The following is a 24,989-nucleotide window of genomic DNA, read 5'->3' on the forward strand; positions in this document are numbered from 1 at the left end:
ACAAGGACCTACTGTACAGCACAGAGAACTATACTCAATATTTTGTAATAGAGAACTATACTCAATATTTTGTAATAATCTATAAGGAAAAGAATCTGAAAAAGAACATGTATATGTATATACACATATATAAATAAAAAACTGAATCACTGTGCTGTACATCTGAAACTAACATGACATGGTAAATCAGCTACACTTAAAGTTTTTAAAAAATTTTTAATAAAAAATAAAGTCAAAAAAAATTTTAACTGGGATTCACATATATATACTAATATGTATAAAATAGATAACTAATAAGAACCTGCTGTATAAAAAAATAAAATAGGGCTTCCCTGGTGGCTGAGAGTGGTTGAGAGTCCACCTGCTGATGCAGGGGACACGGGTTCGTGCCCCAGTCGGGGAAGATCTCACATGCCGCGGAGATGGCTGGGCCCGTGAGCCATGGCCACTGAGCCCGTGCATCTGGAGCCTGTGCTCCGCAACGGGAGAGGCCACAGCAGTGAGAGGCACGTGTACCACAAAAAAATAAAAAAATAAAAATAAATAAAATAAAATTCAAAAAAAAATTTTTAATAAAAAAAAGTAGGAGATGCAACATGATATGAGTCAAGGTGGAATTTAAGATTAAACAACTTAAACAAGATAAAGATATTCTGTCATGATAAAAGGCAAACAGTAAGGTATTTCCTTACTGTATTTATATTACTCTCTTCCCACTTTCCAACTCCTAAACACCCTCTAACTATCACTGTCTAGGGATGTTTTTTCCTAAAAGAACAGGGGAATATAGAGCCAAAAGGGAAGTGCTTCCATTACGGGTGAAGTTAGATCAGATAATATCTAGCAGTGATTTAAACTCCAGGAATATGAAGAATAAATTCTAGTGCCCAGATAGTTGGGAAGGGCTCAGACAAATATAGGAGCAACACTGGCTACAATGCGGAGCAAAGGCTGCCTTCTGAGTTTAGACCCAGGAGGTCTTCACTTTTGCCTAAACTCAGTTTGCCATGAAAATTCCAAAGAGAGCAGATGTTTGGATTTGCCCTCCTTTGGGCATCTGCCTGACCATGATTAGTGTGTGAGTGTATAACGTGCTCATGAGTGAGGGTTTCGTCAAGCCGAGTGTGTAGGTGTATTGTCCGTATTTGTGTTTACTTTTTTTTTTGATCTCATTTGTTCAGATTTTTTAATCTCTTGTGTTTCCTAGAGCTGCTCATGCCCCACCTCCACCTTTGTCTTTGCAGCACTCAAAAGTTATTTTCTTCCCATCAAATATATGCTGGCTAGAACAAGAGTTATTTCTGCTAGGCAGCATCTTACCCCCAGAGCTCTCCAGCTCTTCTGCCTAACAGTTTTAAATCGGAGATTGAAGAGTCAGTTTTTCCAAACCACCCGTTTTCCACGTTAGCTTGCGAGGCCTTTTCAATTCTTTTTGACTCCATGCGCCTCTGCTACACTGAGATAGGACACAGTTATGCTTACGGTGTCACCAGTTCCAGAGACGAAGGGGAAAAGGTGCACCAGGGCCCACCTAGCAGACGGGTTAGGTTGCTGCTGGGAGGTGGGGTGTCTCTGTTCCCTTTGCTCAGGCACGCTGTTTCCAGGACCCCTCAGAAACTGGTCCCCACTCCTCTCCAGGGCTCTTCTCATCCCTCTATTCATATGCGTGTGTGTGTATTTTCCCTGTGACACTGGCAGTGACAGTAATTTCCCACCCAGAGAGAAGCTTGTGGTCCATGATGCTCCAAGAATGAATTTCCAAGTATTTGCCAGTGGAGGTGCAGAAGCTGTGACAAGAGTGAGTCAGTGTTGCACTTTCAGAGCAACTGTGTACTGCAGTAATAAATGGAAAATATCAGCAAACAAACAAACAAAAAAAACACACACACAGGCAAACAGCAATAAACCTATACTGTACGTATTATTTTGTAGATATATATGTAAACATTATTACAAGTGCAAGCAAAGCTGAGAGATGTATACTGAAGCAGTTATGGATGAAATTATTTAATGTCTGACATTTGTGTTAAAATACTCCAGCTATAAGGCGTAAAAGCAAGGAAAAGGAGGCATACATACAGGAAACAATACTGGCCAAGTTAAAACTGCTCTAAAAAATAAAATCTTATTTTTTAATAAATTATGAAAAACTTTATATATCTAAGACATCCTTGCATTTCTTTCTAAATAAAACAGATCCAATTTAAAAAAAGAGAGAGAAAAGATATAGAGGAAGTGAATAAAACAATAACCTTCAATAACATTGGGTTTTCTTTTGCTTTTTTTGGTGAACTTGGGCAAGTTAATAACTTTGACTTTTTAATAGATATTACCTCATAAAATACTGAAGGTCTATAACAGAAGGGTCTAGAAAGATCTTTAAAGGCCTACCATTGAGAATGATACCAGCAACAAATGGATTCACATCTAAGTCTGAATTTTTAAAGAAAAGATAATGCCTATTATTAACTAGACCCCAGAAAAAGAATACTCCCACAGTTTGCTTCGAAAAAAATACATATAACTTTATTACTAAAACCTGGTAAAGACAGTATTTTAAAAAGAAATAAAAATATTTATATTCACAAAATCCAGCAAAATACCAAAAGGAAAATCACTATGTCTAATTAAAATGTATTCCAGGAATATAAAGGAAATGTATCAGAAGAGTCCATGAGGTTAATAAATTAAAAGATAAAAGGGCCACTTCTTGCCTTATCAGTAGTAACTGGTAGATAATTAGGAATTTTGACCACAACTAGGGACAAAGAGGAGATCTTACAAGCCTTTAGAAGGAGAGAAAAATTTTAAATGATAATCAGATGCATCTCAATATCAACAGTAGAAATTAAAAGAAAGCAATAAAAGGCCTTCAAAAAGTCAATGAAAAATTATTTCCAATCCAGAATTTAATATGCAAAATTCTAAAAGCAAACTTTGGAAAAAATTGTGACCTTAGGTCAGGCAAAGATTTCTCAGGAACTACATCAAAAGCACAATCCATAAGTTAAAAACTTGGTAAATTGGGCTTCATCAAAATTAAAAATTTTTGTGCTTCAAATGACACCATTAAGAAAATAAAAACGGAGGAACCTTCAAGATGGCAAAAGAGTAAGATCTGGAGATCACATTCCTCCCCACAAATACATCAAAAATACAACTACATGTGAAACAATTTCTACAGACCATCTACTGAACGCTGACAGAAGACCTCAGACTTCCCAAAAGGCCAGAAACTCCACACGTACATGGCCACGTGTCTGACAGAGTCTTGGTGCTCCTGCCAGGTGTCAGGCCTAAGCCTCTTAGGTGGGAGAGCCGAGTTCAGGACATTTGTCCACCAGAGACCTCCCGGCCCCACATAATATCAACCAGTGAAAGCTCTCCCAGAGATCTCCATCTCAACGCTAAGAGCCAGAGCCACGCAATGACCAGTAAGCTCCAGCGTTGGACACCCCATGACAAACAACTAGCAAGACAGGAATACAACCCCACCCATTAGCAGAGAGGCTGCCTAAAATCATAATAAAGTCAGAGACACCCCAAAACACAACACCAGATATGGTCCTGCCCACCAGAAAAACAAGATCCAGCCTCATCCACCAGAACGCAGGCACCAGTCCCCTCCACCGGGAAGCCTACGCAACCCACTGAACCAACCTTACCCACTGGGGGCAGACACCAAAAACAACGGGAACTACAAACCTGCAGCCTGTGAAAAGCAGACGCCCAAACACAGTAAGTTAAGCAAAATGAGAAGACAGAGAAATACACAGCAGGTGAAGGAGCAAGGTAAAAACGCTCCAGACCAAACAAATGAAGAGGAAACAGGCAGTCTACCTGAAAAAGAATTCAGAGTAATGATAGTAAAGATGATCCAAAATCTTGGAAACAGAATGGAGAAAAAACAAGTAATGTTCAACAAGGACCTAGAAGAACTGAAGAGCAAACAAACAGTGACGAACAACACAATAAATGAAACAAAAAATTCTCTAGAAGGAATCAATAACAGAATAACTGAGGCAGAAGAACGGATAAGTGATCTGGAAGATAAAATAGTGGAAATAACTACTTCAGAGTAGAATAAAGAAAAAAAAAAAAGAATTGAGAACAGTCTCAGAGACCTCTGGAACAACATTAAACACACCAACATCCAAATTACAAGGGTTCCAGAAGAAGAAGAGAAAAAGAAAGGGACTGAGAAAATATTTGAAGAGATTATAGTTGAAAACTTCCCTAAAATGGGAAAGGAAATAGTTAATCAAGTCCAGGAAGCACAGAGAGTCCCATACAGGATAAATCCAAAGAGAAACACGCCAAGACACATATTAATCAAACTATCAAAAATTAAGTACAAAGAAAAAATATTAAAAGCAGCAAGGGAAAAGCAACAAATAACATACAATGGAATCCCCATAAGGTTCACAGCTGATCTTTCAGCTGAAACTCTGCAAGCCAGAAGGGAGTGGCAGGACATATTTAAAGTGATGAAGGAGAAAAACTTACAACCAAGATTACTCTACCCAGCAAGGATCATATTCAGATTTGACAGAGAAATTAAAACCTTTACAGACAAGCAAAAGCTAAGAGAATTCAGCACCACCAAACCAGCTTTACAACAAATGCTAAAGGAACTTCTCTAGGCAGAGAACACAAGAGAAGGAAACAACCTACAATAACAAACCCAAAACAATAAAGAAAATGGTAATAGGAACATACATATTGATAATTACCTTAAATGTAAATGGATTAAATGCTCCAACCAAAAGACATAGACAGGCTGAATGACTACAAAAACAAGACCCCTATATATGCTGTCTACAAGAGACCCCACTTCAGACCTAGGGACACATACAGACTGAAAGTGAGGGGATGGAAAAAGATATTCCATGCAAATGGAAACCAAAAGAAAGCTGGAGTAGCAATTCTCATATCAGACAAAGTAGACTATAAAACAAAGACTATTACAAGAGACAAAGAAGGACACTACATAATGATCAAGGGATCAATCCAAGAAGAAAATATAACAACTGTAAATATTTATGCACGCAACAAGGAGCACATCAATACATAAGACAAATACTAACAGCCATAAAAGGGGAAATCAACAGTAACACAATCATAGTAGGAGACTTTAACACCCCACTTTCACCAATGGACAGATCAACCAAAATGAAAATAAATAAGGAAACACAAGCTTTAAATAATACATTAAACAAGATGGACTTAATTGATAACACAATTGGAACAGGACATTCCATGCAGAAACAACAGAATACACTTTCTTCTCAGGTGCTCATGGAACGTTCTCCAGGATAGATCATATCTTGGGTCACAAATCAAGCCTTGGTAAATTTAATTAAACTGAAATCATATCAAGTATCTTTTCGGACCACAATGATGTGAGACTAGATATCAATTCCAGGAAAAAAATTTGCAAAAAATACAAACACATGGAGGCTAACCAATACACTACTTAATAACGAAGTGATCACTCAAGAAATCAAAGAGGAAATTTTAAAAAATACCTAGAAACAAATGACAATGGAGACATGACGACCCAAAACCTATGGGATGCAGCAAAAGCAGTTCTAAAAGGGAAATTTATAGCAATACAATCCTACCTTAAGAAACAGGAAACATCTCGAATAAACAACCTAACCTTGCACCTAAAGCAATTAGAAAAAGAACAACAAAAAAAACCCAAAGTTAGCAGAAGGAAAGAAATCATAAAGATCAGATCAGAAATAAATGAAAAAGAAATGAAGGAAACGATAGCAAAGATCAATAAAACTAAAAGCTGGTTCTTTGAGAAGATAAACAAAATTGATAAACCATTAGCCAGACTCATCAAGAAAAACAGGGAGAAGACTCAAATCAATAGAATTAGAAATGAAAAAGGAGAAGTAACAACTGACACTGCAGAAGTACAAAGGATCATGAGAGATTACTACAAGCAACTATATGCCAATAAAATGGACAACCTGGAAGAAATGGACAAATTCTTAGCAATGCACAACCTTCTGAGACTGAACCAGGAAGAAATAGAAAATATGAACAGACCAATCACAAGCACTGAAACTGAGACTGTGATTTAAAATCTTCCAACAAACAAAAGCCCAGGACCAGATGGCTTCAGAGGTGAATTCTATCACACATTTAGAGAAGATTTAACACCTATCCTTCTCAAACTCTTCCAAAATATAGCAGAGGGAGGAACACTCCCAAACTCATTCTATGAGGCCACCATCACCATAATACCAAAACCACACAAAGATGTCACAAAGAAAGAAAACTACAGGCCAATATCACTGATAAACATAGATGCAACAATCCTCAACAAAATACTGGCAAACAGAATCCAACAGCACATTAAAAGGATCATACACCATGATCAAGTGGGGTTTACCCCAGGAATGCAAGGATTCTTCAATATACGCAAATCAATCAGTGTGATACACCATATTAACAAATTGAAGGAGAAAAACCATATGATCATCTCAACAGATGCAGAGTAAGCTTTCGACAAAATTCAACACCTATTTATGATAAAAACCCTCCAGAAAGTAGGCATAGAGGGAACTTACCTCAACATAATAAAGGCCATATATGACAAACCCACAGCCAACATCGTCCTCAATGGTGAAAAACTGAAACCATTTCCACTAAGATCAGGAAAATGACAAGGTTGCCCACTCTCACCACTATTATTCAACATAGTTTTGGAATTTTTAGCCACAGCAATCAGAGAAGAAAAAGAAATAAAAGGAATCCAAATAGGAAAAAAAGAGGTAAAGCTGTCACTGTTTGCAGATGACATGATACTATACATAGAGAATCCTAAAGATGCTACCAGAAAACTACTAGACCTAATCAATGAATTTGGTAAAGTAGCAGGATACAAAATTAATGCACAGAACTCTCTAGCATTCCTATACACTAATGATGAAAAATCTGAAAGTGAAATTTAAAAAACACTCCCATTTACCACTGCAACAAAAAGAATAAAATATCTAGGAATAAACCTACCTAAGGAGACAAAAGACCTGTATGCAGAAAACTATAAGACACTGATGAAAGAAATTAAAGATGATACAAATAGATGGAGAGATATATCGTGTTCTTGGATTGGAAGAATCAACAGTGTGAAAATGACTCTACTACCAAAAGGAATCTACAGATTCAATGCAATCCCTATCAAACTACCAATGGCATTTTTCACAGAACTAGAACAAAAAACCTCACAATTTGTATGGAAACACAAAAGACTCTGAATAGCCAAAGCAACCTTGAGAAAGAAAAATGGAGCTGGAGGAATAAGGCTCCCTGATTTCAGACTATACTACAAAGCTATAGTAAGCAAGACAGTATGGTACTGGCACAAAAACAAACATGTAGATCAATGGAACAGGATAGAAAGCCCAGAGGTAAACCCATGCACCTGTGGTCACCTTATATTTGATAAAGGAGGCAAGAATATACACTGAAGAAAAGACAGCCTCTTCCGTAAGTGGTGATGGGAAAACTGGACAGCTACATGTAAAAGAATGATATTAGAACACTCCCTAACACCATACACAAAAATTAACTTAAAATGGATTAAAGACCTAAATGTAAGTCCAGACACTATAAAACCGTTGGAGGAAAACAAAGGCAGAACACTCCATGACATAAATCACAGCAAGGTCCTTTTTGACCCACCTCCTAGAGAAATGGAAATAAAAACAAAAATAAACAAATGGGACTTAATGAAACTTAAAAGCTTTTGCACAGCAAAGGAAACCATAAACAAGACGAAAGGACAACCCTCAGAATGAGAGAAAATATTTGCAAATGAAGCAACTGACAAAGGATTAATCTCCAAAATTTACAAGCAGCTCATGCAGCTCTATATCAAAAAAACAAACAACCCAATCCAAAAATGGACAGAAGACCTCAATAGACATTTCTCCAAAGAAGATACACTGATTGCCAACAAACACATGAAAGAACGCTTAACATCATTAATCATTAAGGAAATGAAAATCAAAACTACAATGAGATATCATCTCACACCAGTCAGAATGGCCATCATCAAAAAATCTAGAAACAATAAATGCTGGTGAGGGTGTGGAGAAAAGGGAATCCTCTTGCACTGTTGGTGGGAATGTAAATTGATACAGCCACTATGGAGAACAGTATGGAGGTTCCTTAAGAAACTAAAACTGGAACTACCATACGACCCAGCAATCCCACTACTGGGCATATACCCTGAGAAAACCATAATTCAAAAAAGTCATGTACCACAATGTTCATTGCAGGTCTATCTACAATAGCCAGGACATGGAAGCAATCTAAGTGTCCATCGACAGATGAATGGATAAAGAAGATGTGGCACATATATACAATGGAATATCACTCAGCCATAAAAAGAAACGAAACTGAGTTATTTGTAGTGAGGTGGATGGACCTAGAGTCTGTCCTACAGAGTGAAGTAAGTCAGAAAGAGAAAAACAAATATCGTATGCTAACACATATATATAGAATCTAAGAAAAAAAAATGGTCATGAAGAACCTAGGGGCAAGATGGGAAAAAAGACGCAGACCTACTAGAGAATGGAGTTGACGATATGGAGAGGGGGAAGGGTAAGCTGGGACAAAGTTAGAGAGTGGCATGGACATATACACTACCAAATGTAAAATAGATAGCTAGTGGGAAGCAGCCACACAGCACAGGGAGATCAGCTCGGTGCTTTGTGACCACCTAGAGTGGTAGGATAGGGAGGGTGGGAGGGAGACGCAAGAGGGAGGAGATATGGGGAGATATGTATATGTATAGCTGATTCACTTTGATATAAAGCAGAAAGTAGCACACCACTGTAAAGCAGTTATACTCCAATAAAGATGTTAAAAAAAAAAAAAACCCAAAAACTTCACATGGAAAAGAGTAATCAGAAAGAATATTCCTACTGGATACTGTATTATAATAAAAAGATATAACAGCTAAAATAGTGTGGTACTAGCACATGAATAAACAGAAAGGTTAAAAAAAGAAAACAGTAAACATCTGCATACATATGAGAATTTAGTACATAATGAAAATGACTTCTAATTAATGTTGAAAAGAATGATTATTCAATAATGGCTGTGACAAACAGGTAACCATTTGAAAAAAAATAAAATAAATTCCAGATGAACTGAAAATTTCACCAAGGAAGATGAAATTAGTACTAAAAGAAAACATGGAAGAAAAATGTTTCAATTATAATTGAGTAGGAAAAGTCTAAGTATATTACAACATCAGAAATGACAAAGAGATTTAGAAATTCAACTGCAAAATTTAAAAACAAAAATTTTCTCCCTAGGAAGAAAAAATATATACAAAGTCCAAAAGATAGGCAACAGGTGAAAGAAAAGTAGCCACAAATCATATCTGTATATTTTATATCTACATTCATTTGTTAATCCTGCCATGAAACAAACACAGTTCCTGGACTGGAGAAGGAAGCAATTGTTTACTCACAAAGCATCTTCACACCATTTCTCACACCCCAATTCCCCATGGGTCTAACGTCCCTGTGCGTGCAGAGGGTTGTCCACCTATCACAGGGGCATAAAATATTTATATATAAATATAAATAAATAAATAAATAAATAAATAAATAAATATATGTCCACCTATCACAGGGGCATAAAATATTTATATATAAATATAAATAATAAATATATTATATAATAATAAATATAATATAAATATAATAAATATATATATATATAAATAAAAATATTTATCTCAGAGCTTATATAAGAGTTGCTGGGGACTTCCCTGGTTGCGCAGTAGGTAAGAATCCACCTGTCAATGTAGGAGACACGGGTTCGAGCCCTGGTCCGGGAAGATCCCACATGCCACAGAGCAACTAAGCCTGTGTGCCACAACTACTGAGCCTGCACTCTAGAGCCCACGAGCCACAACTACTAAGCCCATGTGCCACAACTACTGAGCCTGTGCACCTAGAGCTCATGTTCCACAACAAAGAGAAGCCACCGCAATGAGAAGCCCGTGCACCGCAAGGAAGAGTAGCCCCCACTCGCCACAACGAGAGAAAGCCCATGCACAGCAACGAAGACCCAACACAGCCATAAATAAATAAATAAATAAATAAATGTATTTGTTAAAAAAAGAGTTCCTGGCACGTCTGCCCTTCTTCATCTCTGGAGAGAGAGCAAACTTGGCTCTGGGAAGTAAACAAATCCTTCTGGGGAGAGAGGAGGAAGGCCTCTATTTACCAATCTGGAATGTCAACAAATGGCTCTGGGGAAAGATAAGGCTTTCTCTCTAGCACTCTATCTTTAAAGCTGTTATCATTTAATCAGGTGCCAGAGGTCTTTGGTTAGAAAGCCCTCACTCTTTAAAAATGTGAAAATATTCATGGAGCAGTGCTTCCTGATGATATCACAAATGGCTAATTTCCCAAAAAAATAAAAACATCTATAAGTCAATAAGAAAACCCAAAGGGCAAAGGAAATGTAAAGGAATCTATGAAGAAAAATTCATCCTCACTCATAATAAGAAAAATGAAAATGTGACACATTTTTCACTACCATACAAAGATCCAAAGGCAAAACTTGCCTTTTGGCCAGGCAAGTTCTTCTATAAAAGGCAACTTGATAATACTTCACTAAATTATAAAAGGACATATCACTTTCCAGGCAATTCTACTTCCACATGTGCAAAATGATGACGTATAGGGTCTTTCAATAATTGCACTATTTGCTAGAGCAGAATACTGCAAAAATTATCACTAGGAAACCAATGAAATTATATGACTGTACATCCATACAACTGAATATTAAAAATCACAAAAATGAAGAAGATAATGCTTTAAATTAGGTATGGAATACTACAAAAGATATATTTTTAAGTAAAACAAAGGTTGTCTCTGCAGGAAAAATACATGGTTGTGGTAACAAAAATGTGGTATGGGAAGTTGTTTTTCCAATGTATACTCTTCTGAACAATTTAGATTTTCTTTTAACCAAGTATTACCAATTCTTAGTATTTCAATTCAATGAAGTAGGAAACTATAAAGTTATTCAAGCAAAATTACATATCATTTATTTCATTAAAATAACATTTTAATAAAACTGTATTTTTTGGTAAAGTATCCATATCTATCCATCTTTCAAATGAAGACAGAAGGAAACAGGTGAGCATGGGTGGATACATATGTGCACTCCTACTAGGAGAAATGAACAGAGACCATTCCAAGCAAAGGGGTAACATGATAAAGGCACACAGAGGTCAAACTGAACTCAGGGAAAAGAAAGGAGAGATTAAGGCCACAGAGAAAAGGGACTTGTAATGCAAAAGCATTTGAATTTTATCTTTCAGCAAAGGCAAACAATGACTTTAAAAACAAACATATATGGGGATAGCACAGATAATCCTGATATATAAATTCTGACCAGACTGAGAACAAAACCAGTATTTACGCACCAAACGTGGTGACTTTCTCAGTGTTTCTCTTTAAGGAGAAACAGTATTTATTTCAAATATCGCTCTTAAGAAAATCCAGCAAAGTGAAGATGCTACTCACATTTCTATTACCAGGAAAAAATGTACAAATACTAAAGCTGGAAAAAGTGACAGTTCAATCAGGAAATTTCAAGGAAAAAAAAAACACAAAGAAAATTATAGCTCTCCAGACTCAAACTGAAACACTAATTAGAGATAACATATATCTTAGAAGATAAACAATGTGGTGAATGTGCCTTAAGTATTATAATTTAAGGTTAGCAAAGAAATTTGAAACAGAAAATCTACTATTAAAATGACATTTGAATTGTTTAAACAATATCGGAAAGATGTCATTGAAATATCTAAGAATGTCTTTCTGAATACTAATCCAAGATCCTTTTTCATGCTCCCATTCAGTTTCACCCTCCACCAGCAAATATCCCTCCATCACACAGATGCTTCTTAAAAAAGTCAAAATTAATTTGTCTGGTAACTGACAAGATTACTGCCACTGGAAGCAAATGCAAGAGAGAAAAGAGATACTGTTACACATTAAATGGGAGACAAATTATAAAAGTGCTATTAAACAGCATAAAATTAGGTACTATGAGATCTAATATGATAACATTCTTTATGAATTTCATTTTTTCCTGAAATTCATTTATAATCTTTTTTGAGGGTACTGACCATAATTTCCTGGCAAGCCATCCATGAAACGAACTATAAACGTAGGTACCTAAATGATTTAGACTCCCTACACAGAATTATTTGATAATAAATATCAACTTTTGGAAGTCTTATAACAAAAACAACCATGGGCCAAACTTAAAAAAACTTACAGGCTGAGATAAATGAGCCAGAAACAAATAAAAAAAAAAATAGATTGAAAAAAAATCAGAACGTAGTAACAAAGTGCCCTAAACAAACATTGGTTATTAATTTTGCAAATTCTGTTAAATACCCCAACTAAACCATCCAGTATTCATTGTGCCTTGAATAAAATAAAAATATACTGTAGTCACTTCAAATTGCATTCAGAATCGTATTACAAGCTATTAGCCTCATCATGACATAACAGTCACCATTTTAATCAAAAACATGATTTCCCAGCTAATTATCTAATTAGACATTTTCATTATAAAGACATATTTTTAATCAAAATCAAATTAATCTTTAAAAGGCAAAATTCTGCCACTTCTAAAGATGTTCACAAGAATAGAATACAAGCTAAAAAAGTTATTTCAAGCAGGAGTATTGTAAGTTTTGAGCAAAAATTACTGAGGTTAATAACTATACAAACTATAAATATGTATTACCATTGGTCTCAAAATGCATCTAGATACATAAATTCTTCCACAGTAAATGAAAATCAGTCTCATGGTATAATCTCATAAGCACAATGTTGAGAAAAGAAACCAAATATAAAAATCATACAATATAATCCCACTGATTTAAAGTTTAAAAAAGAAACAGGCAAAATTAATTCTATTTCCTAGGTGTGCATAAATAAAAGGAAGAGCTATCCAGAAATATAAGGAGATATTTAGAATTCAGTCAGAATAGTAAATAAGAAGATGGAAGTGGAATCACTGAGAAGGGGAAGAAGTTGAGGGGCGGGGGTAAGAAGCGCTGGGCATTTCGGTACTTCCCGATCCTACTGAGGCTTACGTGAACTCTTGCTTTTAATAATTTTTTCAACTACACATTTGTATTCTATGTAATGTTCTGTATGTGTATGTTAGTTTACAATTTAAATCCAAGAAAAGGGGGAAGAAGGAAGGAAATAAAGCCACTAGTTACAGCACCAGTGGCTTCCAAAGACCTTGACTGAAACTGAGGAAGCATGTCCCTAAAGTCAAATTCCAGGGCAGCCGCTTGATTTCTCAACCTCATAACTGTGGCAGAGGTGTCAGTTCCTCTAGAAGCCAGTTCTGACGGTCATTCCTGCAAGTTCACTCTAGATACCCTTCCTTCCTCCATCCCTTCCAATGACTGGTAAGCCCTTAATCCCTTTCTATTTATCATATCTAGAGTAGTTTCTCTTATCAGCACATGAACCCTAACTAATGCACTTCATCAAGAAAGTTCAAGAAAAAAAAAAGGAATTTCCAATATGAAGTATTAACAGTAACAAAGCAGAAGGGCTAGACACTGACCATTAAATTAACCTGATACTTATCTGTCATTTCCAACAGATTTCTTAGCACAAGCATAAAAACTAAATATTTAACACTTTAAGGAGTTGATTTTTAGCTTTTATAACACAAGAAGGGGTGGTGAAGAAGGGAAAAGTACAGAGGCGTGGAGAGGAATGAAAACCAGAGTTTCTGTTACCTGGAGCCTCGTATTCATTTCCAAGAAATAAAAATTCTTTTTTGAGTCCACAAGGAATTCTACGGTTCCAGCAGAAGAATAATTTACTGCTTTGGCAAGGGCTACAGCTTGTTCTCCCATTGCTCTTCGAGTCTCAGAATCCAGAAAAAGGCTGCAAATAAGAAAGAGTAATTTCCTACATTTTGAACAAAAATTAAGTAATCTTTTGTGTGCATTACATAAAAATTTTCTTAAAGTTTACTCAGATATGATCATCTGTATCAACTTAAGATTTCATATTATATGCTTTATATATGCTTATAATGTATGCTTATTGTGTTATTAAGCATAACATGTTTAAATAAATCAACTTAAGATTTTTATAAAACATCTGAACTTTCCACACTACACTGCAACTTCAATCAATCTATAAAATATACAGTTACTTTAGCACAAGTAGTTGTTTCCTATGAGTAAAATTTAACATATATATTCATAATTTCTCCAAGTAAGATTGGAAGTCGTGCCCTATAGAGAAAACGTGTGTTAGGTGAGCTTCCTTCAGGCAAGCATTATAGCGCTGCGGGCCAAGACGGTGAGTTCAAGGTTAATGAATCAATAGTATGTATTAAAATAAGGTGTCTTTCAACAGAAACACATACAAAACAAGGTTATGTATTAATCGGTTGATGAAAATGTTCTGACCAGAGTCTCACAGAAACTTAATTCTGTATTTCCCCTAGGAGCAATACTTCAGTATTTATTAATTCAGTGTTCACAGTGACTTTATAAAATATAACTACCACAGGACTTCCCTGGTGGCGCAGTGGTTAAGAATCCTCTTGCCAGTGCAGGGGACATGGGTTCAAGCCCTGGTCCGGGAAGATCCCACGTGCCACAGAGCAACTAAGCCCATGTGCCGCAAATACTGAGCCTGCGCTCTAGAGCCCGTGAGCCGCAACTACTGAGCCCACGTGCCACAACTACTGAAGTCCTCGTGCCTAGAGCCTGTGCTCTGCAACAAGAGAAGCCACCGCAATGAGAAGCCCATGCACTGCAGCAAAGAGTGGCCCCTGCTCGCTGCCAACTAGAGAAAGCCTGCACACAGCAACGAAGACCCAACACAGCCAAAAATTAATTAATTATTTTAAAAAAACATAACTACCACAAATAACAAGAATCCACTGTACATCTAATAAATCCTCAAAACTTTTGTTTCACAATAAAAAAGCACCTTCCAGCAGGCAAGTAAAAGGGTTTCAATGAACCCTGAAAAGAATATTATCAAATCATTTCTGCATTTTCACATATTTTGCTTCTATGCAAAAAAGGTTCTGAGAAATAAAACACTGACTACTTTTCTATTTGTGGATTAAAATTATTCTCAAATGTGTAAGATTTAGATGACATTTTATGAACTTTTTATTATGGAAGAATATAATGAACTTGCACATACCTGTTTCCCATATGTAACAATTATTACTACATAGCTATTCTTGTTTTGTCTATGCTGCATGTCCACTTTTCTACCAGTCCCCCCCCTTTTTTTTTGGCTGTGCCACACAGCTTATGGGATCTCAGTTCCCCGACGGGACTGAACCCAGGCCACGGCAGTGAAAGTCCGGAATCCTAACCACTAGGCCATCAGGGAACTCCATTTTTTTTTCTTTTTTAAAGCAAATCCCAAATTAGGTATTACTTCTTCCATAAAAAAAACTTCCGTATCTGTTTCTATAAGTACTCTTTTATAACATAATCACACTTTTAAAATTAACAAGAACTCCTTAATAGCTTTAATATCCAGTTAGTATTCAAATTTCCTGGATTATCTTGTAAATATCTTTTTAGAGCTAATAACTTTGAATCAGGATCCAAATAAGATCTAGCCACTGCATTTGACTGGTTTTTAAATCTTTATGATTCTTTTAACTTGTAATGTCCTCTTCTTTTTTTTTTAAGCCAAGGATCTGGTCATTTTCCTGTCTCATTCCTCTACATGCAATGTTCACAAGGTCTTTTAACATTACATTTCTATTTCTTGTAAACTGCTGATTAGATCTAGAGCCTTGAATAGATTCAGGTTTGACTGGTTGAAGGGGAGGCAAGGATACATCACAGGTGGGAAGTGTACTTCATACTGTCTCCCCGTTGATGACATTAGGATTCATCATTGGATTCAGATGTTATGAATCTTATCTACCTATTATAAATAACAGCTCTGCATTAACCTAACAGATACAGGCATAGATGACATTTCAACAATAATGGCTGACAAAATTAATGCAACCAAAAAGAAAAAAAAGGAAATGCAACTAAAGATTAACATCGTAACATTTGGATAATCTCAAGCACAGGTGAGTAGAACTATTTTTGTCCTGTCTGGTCTTATTCTTTCCCTTGTCATAAACTCTGCTAGTGATACTCAGAGCTGCAAGCAAGCTCACCACTGCACTCAAAGCACAGAGGGAGATTCTTACTCCAGGAATTGAAAACTGCATATTTCATTTATTTTAATATTTCACAATACACAAATACGTATCAAGTCACTATTAACAATCGGTTCTAGTTTTTTTCCCTACTGCTTTAAGTTTTCCTTGGATTTTTCTCTCAATTAATAGATGAGATGTTCATATGAAAATCTTACATTTCTAGAGAAAGAAAGGAAACAAATAAAAATCAAGGTTCCCAGTCTGTGAAAGATTTCTATCCCAGGTAAGACTTGAGTGGATTTCCAATAAAAAGAGAAAGTTAATTATATTGGAAGTGTTAAGACAAGAAGATAAGAAAACATAAGACTGCAAAAGTGGTGTGTCAGAGACTATTACTGTTCTACCATCATCCCCTGTCCCCTTTTTCCATTCAACTATCTGGGCACATGGTGACTTCGGGAAAACAGACATATCCCAGACGCCCTAGGAAAGTACCTAACTTCGGATCACTGCCAAGTCAACAACGCTGGCAGGTTCTAGGACTCTTCCTAAAGACATAGAACATTCCTTTTGGTTCTCTTCTTCCATTCGTCTTACATGGGCCAAGAGATAAAGGGCTACACCCCATGTAGGCCACAAAGGGCTGTTCTTCACAGCATGGTGAAGATGGGAAGGACTCTGAAAGGTGCATGTTTTGGGGGAGGAAATCAGGGTATGAAGATGGACAAATGAAGGCTGAGATGCCCATTAGATATCAAAATGTAGGTGTTGAGTAGACTGTTGGATATTTAAATCTATAATTTGGGGGGGGATATAGGATTTGATTTTTAACAATACTCTGTGATTTTAAAAATCCACTCATATTCAGACCTAATCTTTTCAGAAATCACACACGCACATTTTTTCAAGGCACACTGGCTATGCTGATTAAGCTACAATTGGTTATATTCCTTAATGTCTAGTTACTAAATATACCAATGAACACTCAACTGGGGATTTTTAAGAACTAAGAGGAAACTAGAATATATATAAATACCAAACTAGCATCAAAGTAGAAACAAAGCTCCATGAAATTGCTACACCAAACACATGACAGGTGGCTTGGAGAAGTGCCCAAAGTAGTTCTGATGAATCAAGGAATCTCTAAGAACCATGTCCCAAAAGCCTTTTCATGGTAGGATAAACTCGGGAAATTCAGGATCAACTTTATGAAACTTTTGCCAACTGGAGAGCCTAGAAGGTAGGTATCCCAGAAATTCCACATGCTCAGACACACCAATAGGGTCTAGGCTACCTAGAAGACTATGGGAGTCAGAGTGGGTTATCACCCCACTTTTTCCTCTAATGAAACCCCAACTTCTTGTTCAAGTATTCTCTCACTTGCATGCACTGAAGTACTGAGAAAGATCAAGTGGCAAATTCTTAATTATAAAAATATACATTAAGACCACTTCAAACTAAAAAGCTTCTACACAGCCAAGGAAACTATCAACAAAATGAAAAGGTAACCTACTGAATAGAAGAAAATATTTGCAAATCGTATGTGTGATAAGGGGTTAGTACTCAATATACATAAAGAATTCATACAACCCAATAACAGGAAAAAAATCTGATTTTAAAATGGGCAAAAGATCTAAATAGACACTTTTCCAAAGAAAACACACAGATCGCCAACGCACACATGTAAATGTGCTCAACATCACTGATCATCAGGGAAATGTACATCAAAACCACAATGAGATATCACCTCACACCTGCTAGGATGGCTATTATCAGAAAGACAAGAAATAACAAGTGTTGGCAAGGATGTGAAGAAAAGGGAACCCTTGTGCACTGTTGGTAGGAATGTAAATTGGTGCAGCCATTATGGAAGAGAGTATGGAAGTTACTTTAAAAGTTAAAAACAGAACTACCATATGATCCAGTAATTCCACTTCTGGGTATATATCCAAAGAAAACAAAAACACAAACTTGTAAAGAAACATGCACCCCCATGTTTACTGCAGCATTATTTATAATAGCCAAGACATGGAAACAACCTAAGTGTCCACTGATGTATGGATGAAGAAATGTGGTATATATATATGTATGTATATTATATATATGTATATATATACACACACCACATACACATATGCAGTGGAATATTATTCAACCATAAAAAAGAATGAAATCTTGGCAATTCCCTGGCAGTCCAGTGGTTAGGACTCCATGCTTTCACTGCCAAAGGTGCAGGTTCAATCCTTGGTCAGGGAACTAAGATCCTACAAGCTGCATAGCCAAAAAAAAAAACCCCAAAACAAAAAAGGAATGAAATCTCGCCATTTGTGACAACATGGATGGACTTTGAGGGCATTATGCTAACTGAAATAAGTCAGACAGAGAAAGACAAACACTGTATGATCTCAGTTATACGTGGAATCTTAAAAAAAAAAACAACCACAAGCTCATAGATGCAGAAATCAGATTGACGGTTGAGGGGGAGGGGGACATAAACAGTACAAACTTCCAGCTATAAATAAGTCGTTGAGATGCAATGTACAGCATGGTGACTACAGATAATACTGTATTGCTTATTTGACAGTTGCTAAGAGAGTAGCTCTTAAAAGTTCTCATTACAAAAAAAAAAATTCTGTTAACTATATATGGTGACGGATGTTAACTAGACTTCCTGTGGTGATTTCACAGTATATACAAATATCGAATCATTATATTGTAAACCTTAAACTAATATAATATAGTTGACCCCTGAACAACACAGGTTTGAACTGCAAGGATCCACTTACACTTTTCAATACTAAATATTACAGTACTACAAGCTCCAAGGTCAGTTGACTGCAGATACAGAGGAACCACATATACAGAGGGCTTACTTTAAACGTTATATGTGGATTTCCAATTGCATGGAGGGTCAGCATCCTTAACAACTGTGCTGTTCAAGAGATAATTATGTGTCAATTATACCTCAATGAGGAGAATTTTTAATATATACACACTAATACATTCTACTATTACTATTAAAGCAATTTTAGCTAATAAAATGGGAAAGAAATATGTGAAATATATAAAAATCAGACTACTACAAAGTTTCCCTGGGAGAAGCTCTTACCTTGGTGCTTCCTCTACCACCTTCTGATTTCTTCGCTGAATTGAGCACTCTCTTTCATTGAGCCACAAAGCATTCCCATGTTTATCACCTAAAACCTGAAAGAGCAATAATACCACTTGAAAAATTACAGAGCCATCTCCATAGCATATGTGCCCAATTAACATTTTCTCCATGCAACACCCCTTGGATTTTAATACTCCAACCTCATAAAACATATATACCTCTCAAATACAGTCTTCTTTTGGTTGATATTAGTGGAGGAAAATTTTATATTTACCACTCCAAAACTCAACTGAACACTTTTATTAAAGACTTGAGGAAAAAATTCTCATCTTACATTTCCAATACACTGGGTAAAATATGAGAATCAATTGTACCAATTTTGTGAGGGACAATGAGTATCAATAAAGGGAATATATATTCTAGATTTCAAGGGCACGTAGGAGAGCCGCAAGGATTATTACAAACATCTGTTTGTTGTTAATATTATCACGTCTGTTGATCAGGAAATGCTATTTCACTTACAACCAGTATGTGGTCTGTTACTTATATATGGATATTTTTACTGTGCTTTATTTTTGTTATAAGAAACTGGTAAAAGGTCTGGGGTTAATATATAACATTATGCTTTTTCCCATTTGTAATAATAGGAAATAAACTGGAGTTTTTAATTTTAATAAAAATTTTAATAAAAATATATCCCAAATACTGAATGGGACATACTTTTACTTTTTAAAAAAAATCACTGTTTATCTGAAATTCAAATTTAACATATATCTTATTAGCTAAATCTGGAAACACTAAAACATGCGCTTTATTAATGTTTTTGCATAGAATACTTGATCAGAAATAGATTAATCTATTTTCATGATTAAGGAGTAGATGCATACTATTGAATGCATATATTTAAGTTCACGGGGGTAAAAGCTCTTCTAGAAGCCAAAATCAAGGCACTAACTTAAGCTCCAAACAGCTATGCCACCTCTCTGGGCAAGTCACTGTTTCCCCATGCATTATAAACAGTAGATAATGTCATCTTAATATTTTATATGGCTGCTGAAAACATCAAATCAAAAGAGATCATGGTTTAACAAGTATAATAAACTATAAAATGAACAGTTAATAAATGACTACAAGGTTAATTTTTAGGAAATAAAACCTACCAAACCTCAAGAATGCTTCCAAACAAAGGAAAACATTACAGTAATGAAATGCCAGTAAGCTGGAATTTTATTTCTAAGACTCAAAGGTGACTGCATGAAGTACATCTAGAACTATTTTTAAACGTTAAATTTATTCTACCTCCTTTTTTATTCTAATTGACGTGGAAGTGAAAGTAGACTTAGTCTCCAAGAAATAAAGCCACAATAACCAAGAATTCTTAGAAACATTTTCAACTGTAAAATATCAGATTCAAATATACCCAGAATCAAGTTTGTTTTTCCCTGAAGTCTGTGTAACTGTGCCGCGCAGCTTGTGGGATCTTAGTTCCCAGGCCAGGGCAGTGAAAGTGCCAAGTCCTAACCACTGGACAACCAGGGAATTCCATTAATCAAATGAAGAGACAAAGTAACCAGAAAACATCATAAATAAAAAGTGCTTGTAAGGGAAGTTAATACTTAAACACATCATGAGTTTTTTAAATTTTTAATATAGCCCTTTACAGATATGCACGTACTGAATATGGAAAGATCTCCCAGATATACTGCTTACTGAAAAAGCTTTATCATAATAGACTGCTCCACATAATGGCAAGCCCTTTAACATCCATGGATCCAGCCCATAAAATGCCATCAGTGCCCTGGTTTAAACCACACAGAGCTGTGCCATTCCTATTGCCAGTACACAGTTTCAGCACGAGAAAGAAGGGAGTATGTGATAGCTCGTGTGAAAAACAATAGTTGATATACATGTATATACTTCACAGACTATGGCAGGATATTCAAAAAACAGTAACAGTGCCTGCTTCTAGGGATAGAAACCAGGGGACTTGGAGACAAGGGTGAAAGAAGGCTTACTTTTCATTGAATACCCTTTATCATATGCACAAATTATCTAACATTAATTAATTAAAACTGAAGAAAACAAGTAAAAAACCTTCCAAGTGTAGATCAGATATGGGAAATATCTGTGTTGCCTATTTAAGTTACTGGGAGATATTTTCACCTAAGTTTAAAAATATCGGCTAGGATATACGCCATGGTTAATTAAAATAAACTAAAAGCTTATGTAGAAATATAATTATTTAAAACAACTGAACAAACATTTACTGAGTATTAGTAATGTGAAGGACACTGCCTGGTTGCTAGGGAAAACAAATGAGATAAGATCCAGCCTCTGTCCTCAAGGACTTCTTCGTCTATGAGGAAAGTCTGATAGCTAAAGATAAAATGGTGTAAGTGGTCTTCGAATAGCACAAATAAGTGCTAGATGGGGAATATAGAAAAGGGGGGAAAATTAATTTTACCTCTAGGATCTTACAGGAAGGGTAGCCCAAATATCTCCCCTAAATTACAGACTTAAATATCCAACAGTCTACTCAACACCTACATTTTGATATCTAATGGGCATCTCAACCTTCATTGGTCCATCTTCATACCCTGATTTCCTCCCCAAAAACATTTACCTCTCACAGTCTTTCCCTTCTCAGTAAGACAGTCCCATTCCTATAATTCGTCAGGCCAAAAGCCTAAAACTATCTTTGATGCCTTATTTTTTTCTTATACATCACATCTGATCTTTAGAAAATCTGGTCTACCTTCACAAAATATCCAGAATTCAATCACATCTCACCACCTCCACCACACGCTGGCCCAAGGTGCTACCCTCTCCCACAAGAATTATTACAAAACCCTCCAAAGGGATCTCTCAGCTTAAATTTCTGGGTTTTGATTGCTAAGAACCATTGAATACTGTGTGCCTCCCTTTTTCTACCTTGTTGAATAGGGGGTATTCATTGCAGTGTCATATCCTTTACTCATCATTGTATTTTTGATAACTGAGTGTCACACTGTCTTTAAATACAGAGATCTTCACATCACAAAAACTGCTCTTGAGAAACCATACACAAGAAGTCTCGTCTATACCTGAACCAAGTCTGAATATGAGATTCTGGTCTTGGAAGGAAGGTAGGTATATTCTGCCTATGGAAGGACATGAGCATTGGGGGCCATAGAAAGGGTTGTGATAACTAGTATCCAAAAATAGCCCTGAATATAACAAACCCTGGTATGCGCACCCTTGCATAAGCACTTATGGCAATGATTCTAGGCTGGCCAAATGACTTGCAAAATGCAACAAAAGTGCTCCTGTGCCACCTAAACTTTAAAAGACAGAATGGCTACTTCACATAGCTCTGATACTCAATATAAGAAGTCTGGATATCCTGATAGAAATTCCACATGGAGAAGTCATGTGGAAATGCCCCAAGAATGAATAAAGAGAGAAAGAGAGAGGCCCAGCTGTCCCATGTCTTGGCTGACCTCACCTTCAAGTCAATCCTCCAAGGCACTAACATTGGATGTTCCAAACCAGTCAAGCCCCAACATGACTACTGCCCCAGTGGACAGACACCTAGTGAGGCAAAAGATGTGCCCAGCCAAACCAAATCAACCCACAGAATTATAAGAAATAGTTAAATGTTGTGTAGTTTTTTTCATTGTGGCAAAATATAGGTAAAATTTACCATTGTAAACTTTTTTTTTTTGCGGTACGCGGGCCTCTCACTGCTGTGGCCTCTCCCGTTGCGGAGCACAGGCTCCGGACGCGCAGGATCAGCGGCGATGGCTCATGGGCCCAGCCACTCCGCGGCATGTGGGATCTTCCCAGACCGGGGCATGAACCTGCGTCCCCTGCATCGGCAGGCGGACTCTCAACCACTGCGCCACCAGGGAAGCCCCATTGTAACCATTTTTAAGTGTACAACTCAGTGGCATTAAATAAGTACATTCACATTGTTGTACAACCTTAAATGTTTCAAATCACTGTATTTTGGGATGGTTAATCACTCAGCAATAGATAACCAAAACACAAAAAATAAACAAGTGGATTTAAAAAGGACACTGGATACAAGATTAATACATAAAATTCAATTGTTGCTACATATAAGCAACAATCAATAGGTAAATGAAATTTAGAAAATAACATTTATAATAGTGTCAAAACTTATCAGACATCCAGGAATAAATCTTATGAAAGATAGATAAAACCTCTACACTCCAAACTACAAAAAAATGCTGAGAGAAATTAAAGATATAAATACATGAAGAGATATTCTAGTTCATGGCTTATAAAACTCAATATTGTTAAGATGTTAATTCTCCCCAGAATAATCTCTAGATTCAATATAATCCAAATCCCATCTGATGTGGGGAGAGGGTGGGAATGTAGGTAGAAGGTAGAGACAGATTGACAAGACGAAGTCTAAAGGTTACAGGGAAACTCAAAGAATATAAAAAAAAGCCAACATTATCTGAAGAAAAACAATAAATTTAGAGCACTTACAGTACCAGATTTTTACACTTACTACAAAAGCAAAATAATTAAGACAGTGACCAAATGTCACTTAATTTACAGCAAATGTACACCACAATAAATGATGCTGGAAAAATTGGGTATGAGAATGTAAGAAAATTTACTTTGACTCCATCTCACATCAAACAAACAAAAAATTCAAAGAGAGTAACAGGCCTAAATACCAAACCTAAAACAATAAAGCTCCTAACTTGGGTACGCAAATTGGACTTAAACTGGACTTCAACAAAATTGAGAACTTCTATTCCTTGAAAGACATTATTAATAAAGTGAATAGGTAAGTCACAGATGGGGGGAATATATGGGGTGTGTGTGTGTGTATGGTGAAGGACTCATAATCAAAATAGATATAGAACCCTGAACACTCAATAATTCCAAAAAATCTAATTTGAAAAAGGGGGGCAAGGGTGAGACTTGAGCAGTCGCTTCACAAGATAAGATATCCAGTTTTGGTCAATCAACGTATAAAAACATGCTCAGCATCAATATTCATCAGGGAAATGCAAATTAAAAGAGATACTATTACATGTCCAACAAAATGGCTAAACATTAAAAAACTGAGAACACCAAATGTTGGAAAAGATGGCTGAACTGGAAACATTCATATATCATGGGCAGGAGTATATATTATTGATAGAACAACCACAGTATCTATTAGAACTAAACATAACCTGACCATGTAATTCAACAATCCCTCTCCTCAGTATATGCGAAAGTATATATGTTCAGAAAAAGACATAGCAGTTTATTCATAACATCAAAAAATGGAAACAACCTAAAGGTTCACCATCAGAAAAACGGATACATTGCAGGTTATTCAAATAATGGAACACCACAGAGCAATTTTTGAGTGAATGACAATGCACAGCCTCATGAACCTCAGATATGATGTTGTGTGAAAGAAGCCAGCACAAGCAAGTATGTATCATATGATTCCATTTATATGCAGTTTAAGAACAAACAAAAACAATCTATGGTATTAGATGTCAGAACAGCAGTTAATTTTGGTGGCTAAGGAGAAGGACTGACTGGAAGTGGTATGAAAGAATCTTTTGATATAACGGAAATGATCCATATACAGATCTGGATGGTTGTTACACAGTTATAT

At 36.1% G+C, this 24,989-nt stretch overlaps 1 protein-coding gene across 3 annotated transcripts in view; it reads right to left on the bottom strand.

Annotated features, from left to right (window-relative positions):
• Window positions 1-24,989, bottom strand: part of PCCA (propionyl-CoA carboxylase subunit alpha) — a 356,179-nt gene that overhangs the window by 193,144 nt on the left and 138,046 nt on the right. For all 3 annotated transcript variants that reach the window (XM_082675555.1, XM_082675556.1, XM_082675557.1), the window contains 2 exons: window positions 19,349-19,443; window positions 13,832-13,982 (listed from right to left, as the gene is read on the bottom strand). In XM_082675555.1, the coding sequence (XP_082531681.1) occupies window positions 13,832-13,982; window positions 19,349-19,443 (246 nt within the window). The remainder of the gene's footprint in view (window positions 1-13,831; window positions 13,983-19,348; window positions 19,444-24,989) is intronic.

The sequence above is a fragment of the Grampus griseus genome (genome assembly GCF_964374135.1).
Source record: "Grampus griseus genome assembly, chromosome: 18".
Classification (NCBI taxonomy): Eukaryota; Metazoa; Chordata; class Mammalia; order Artiodactyla; family Delphinidae; genus Grampus; species Grampus griseus.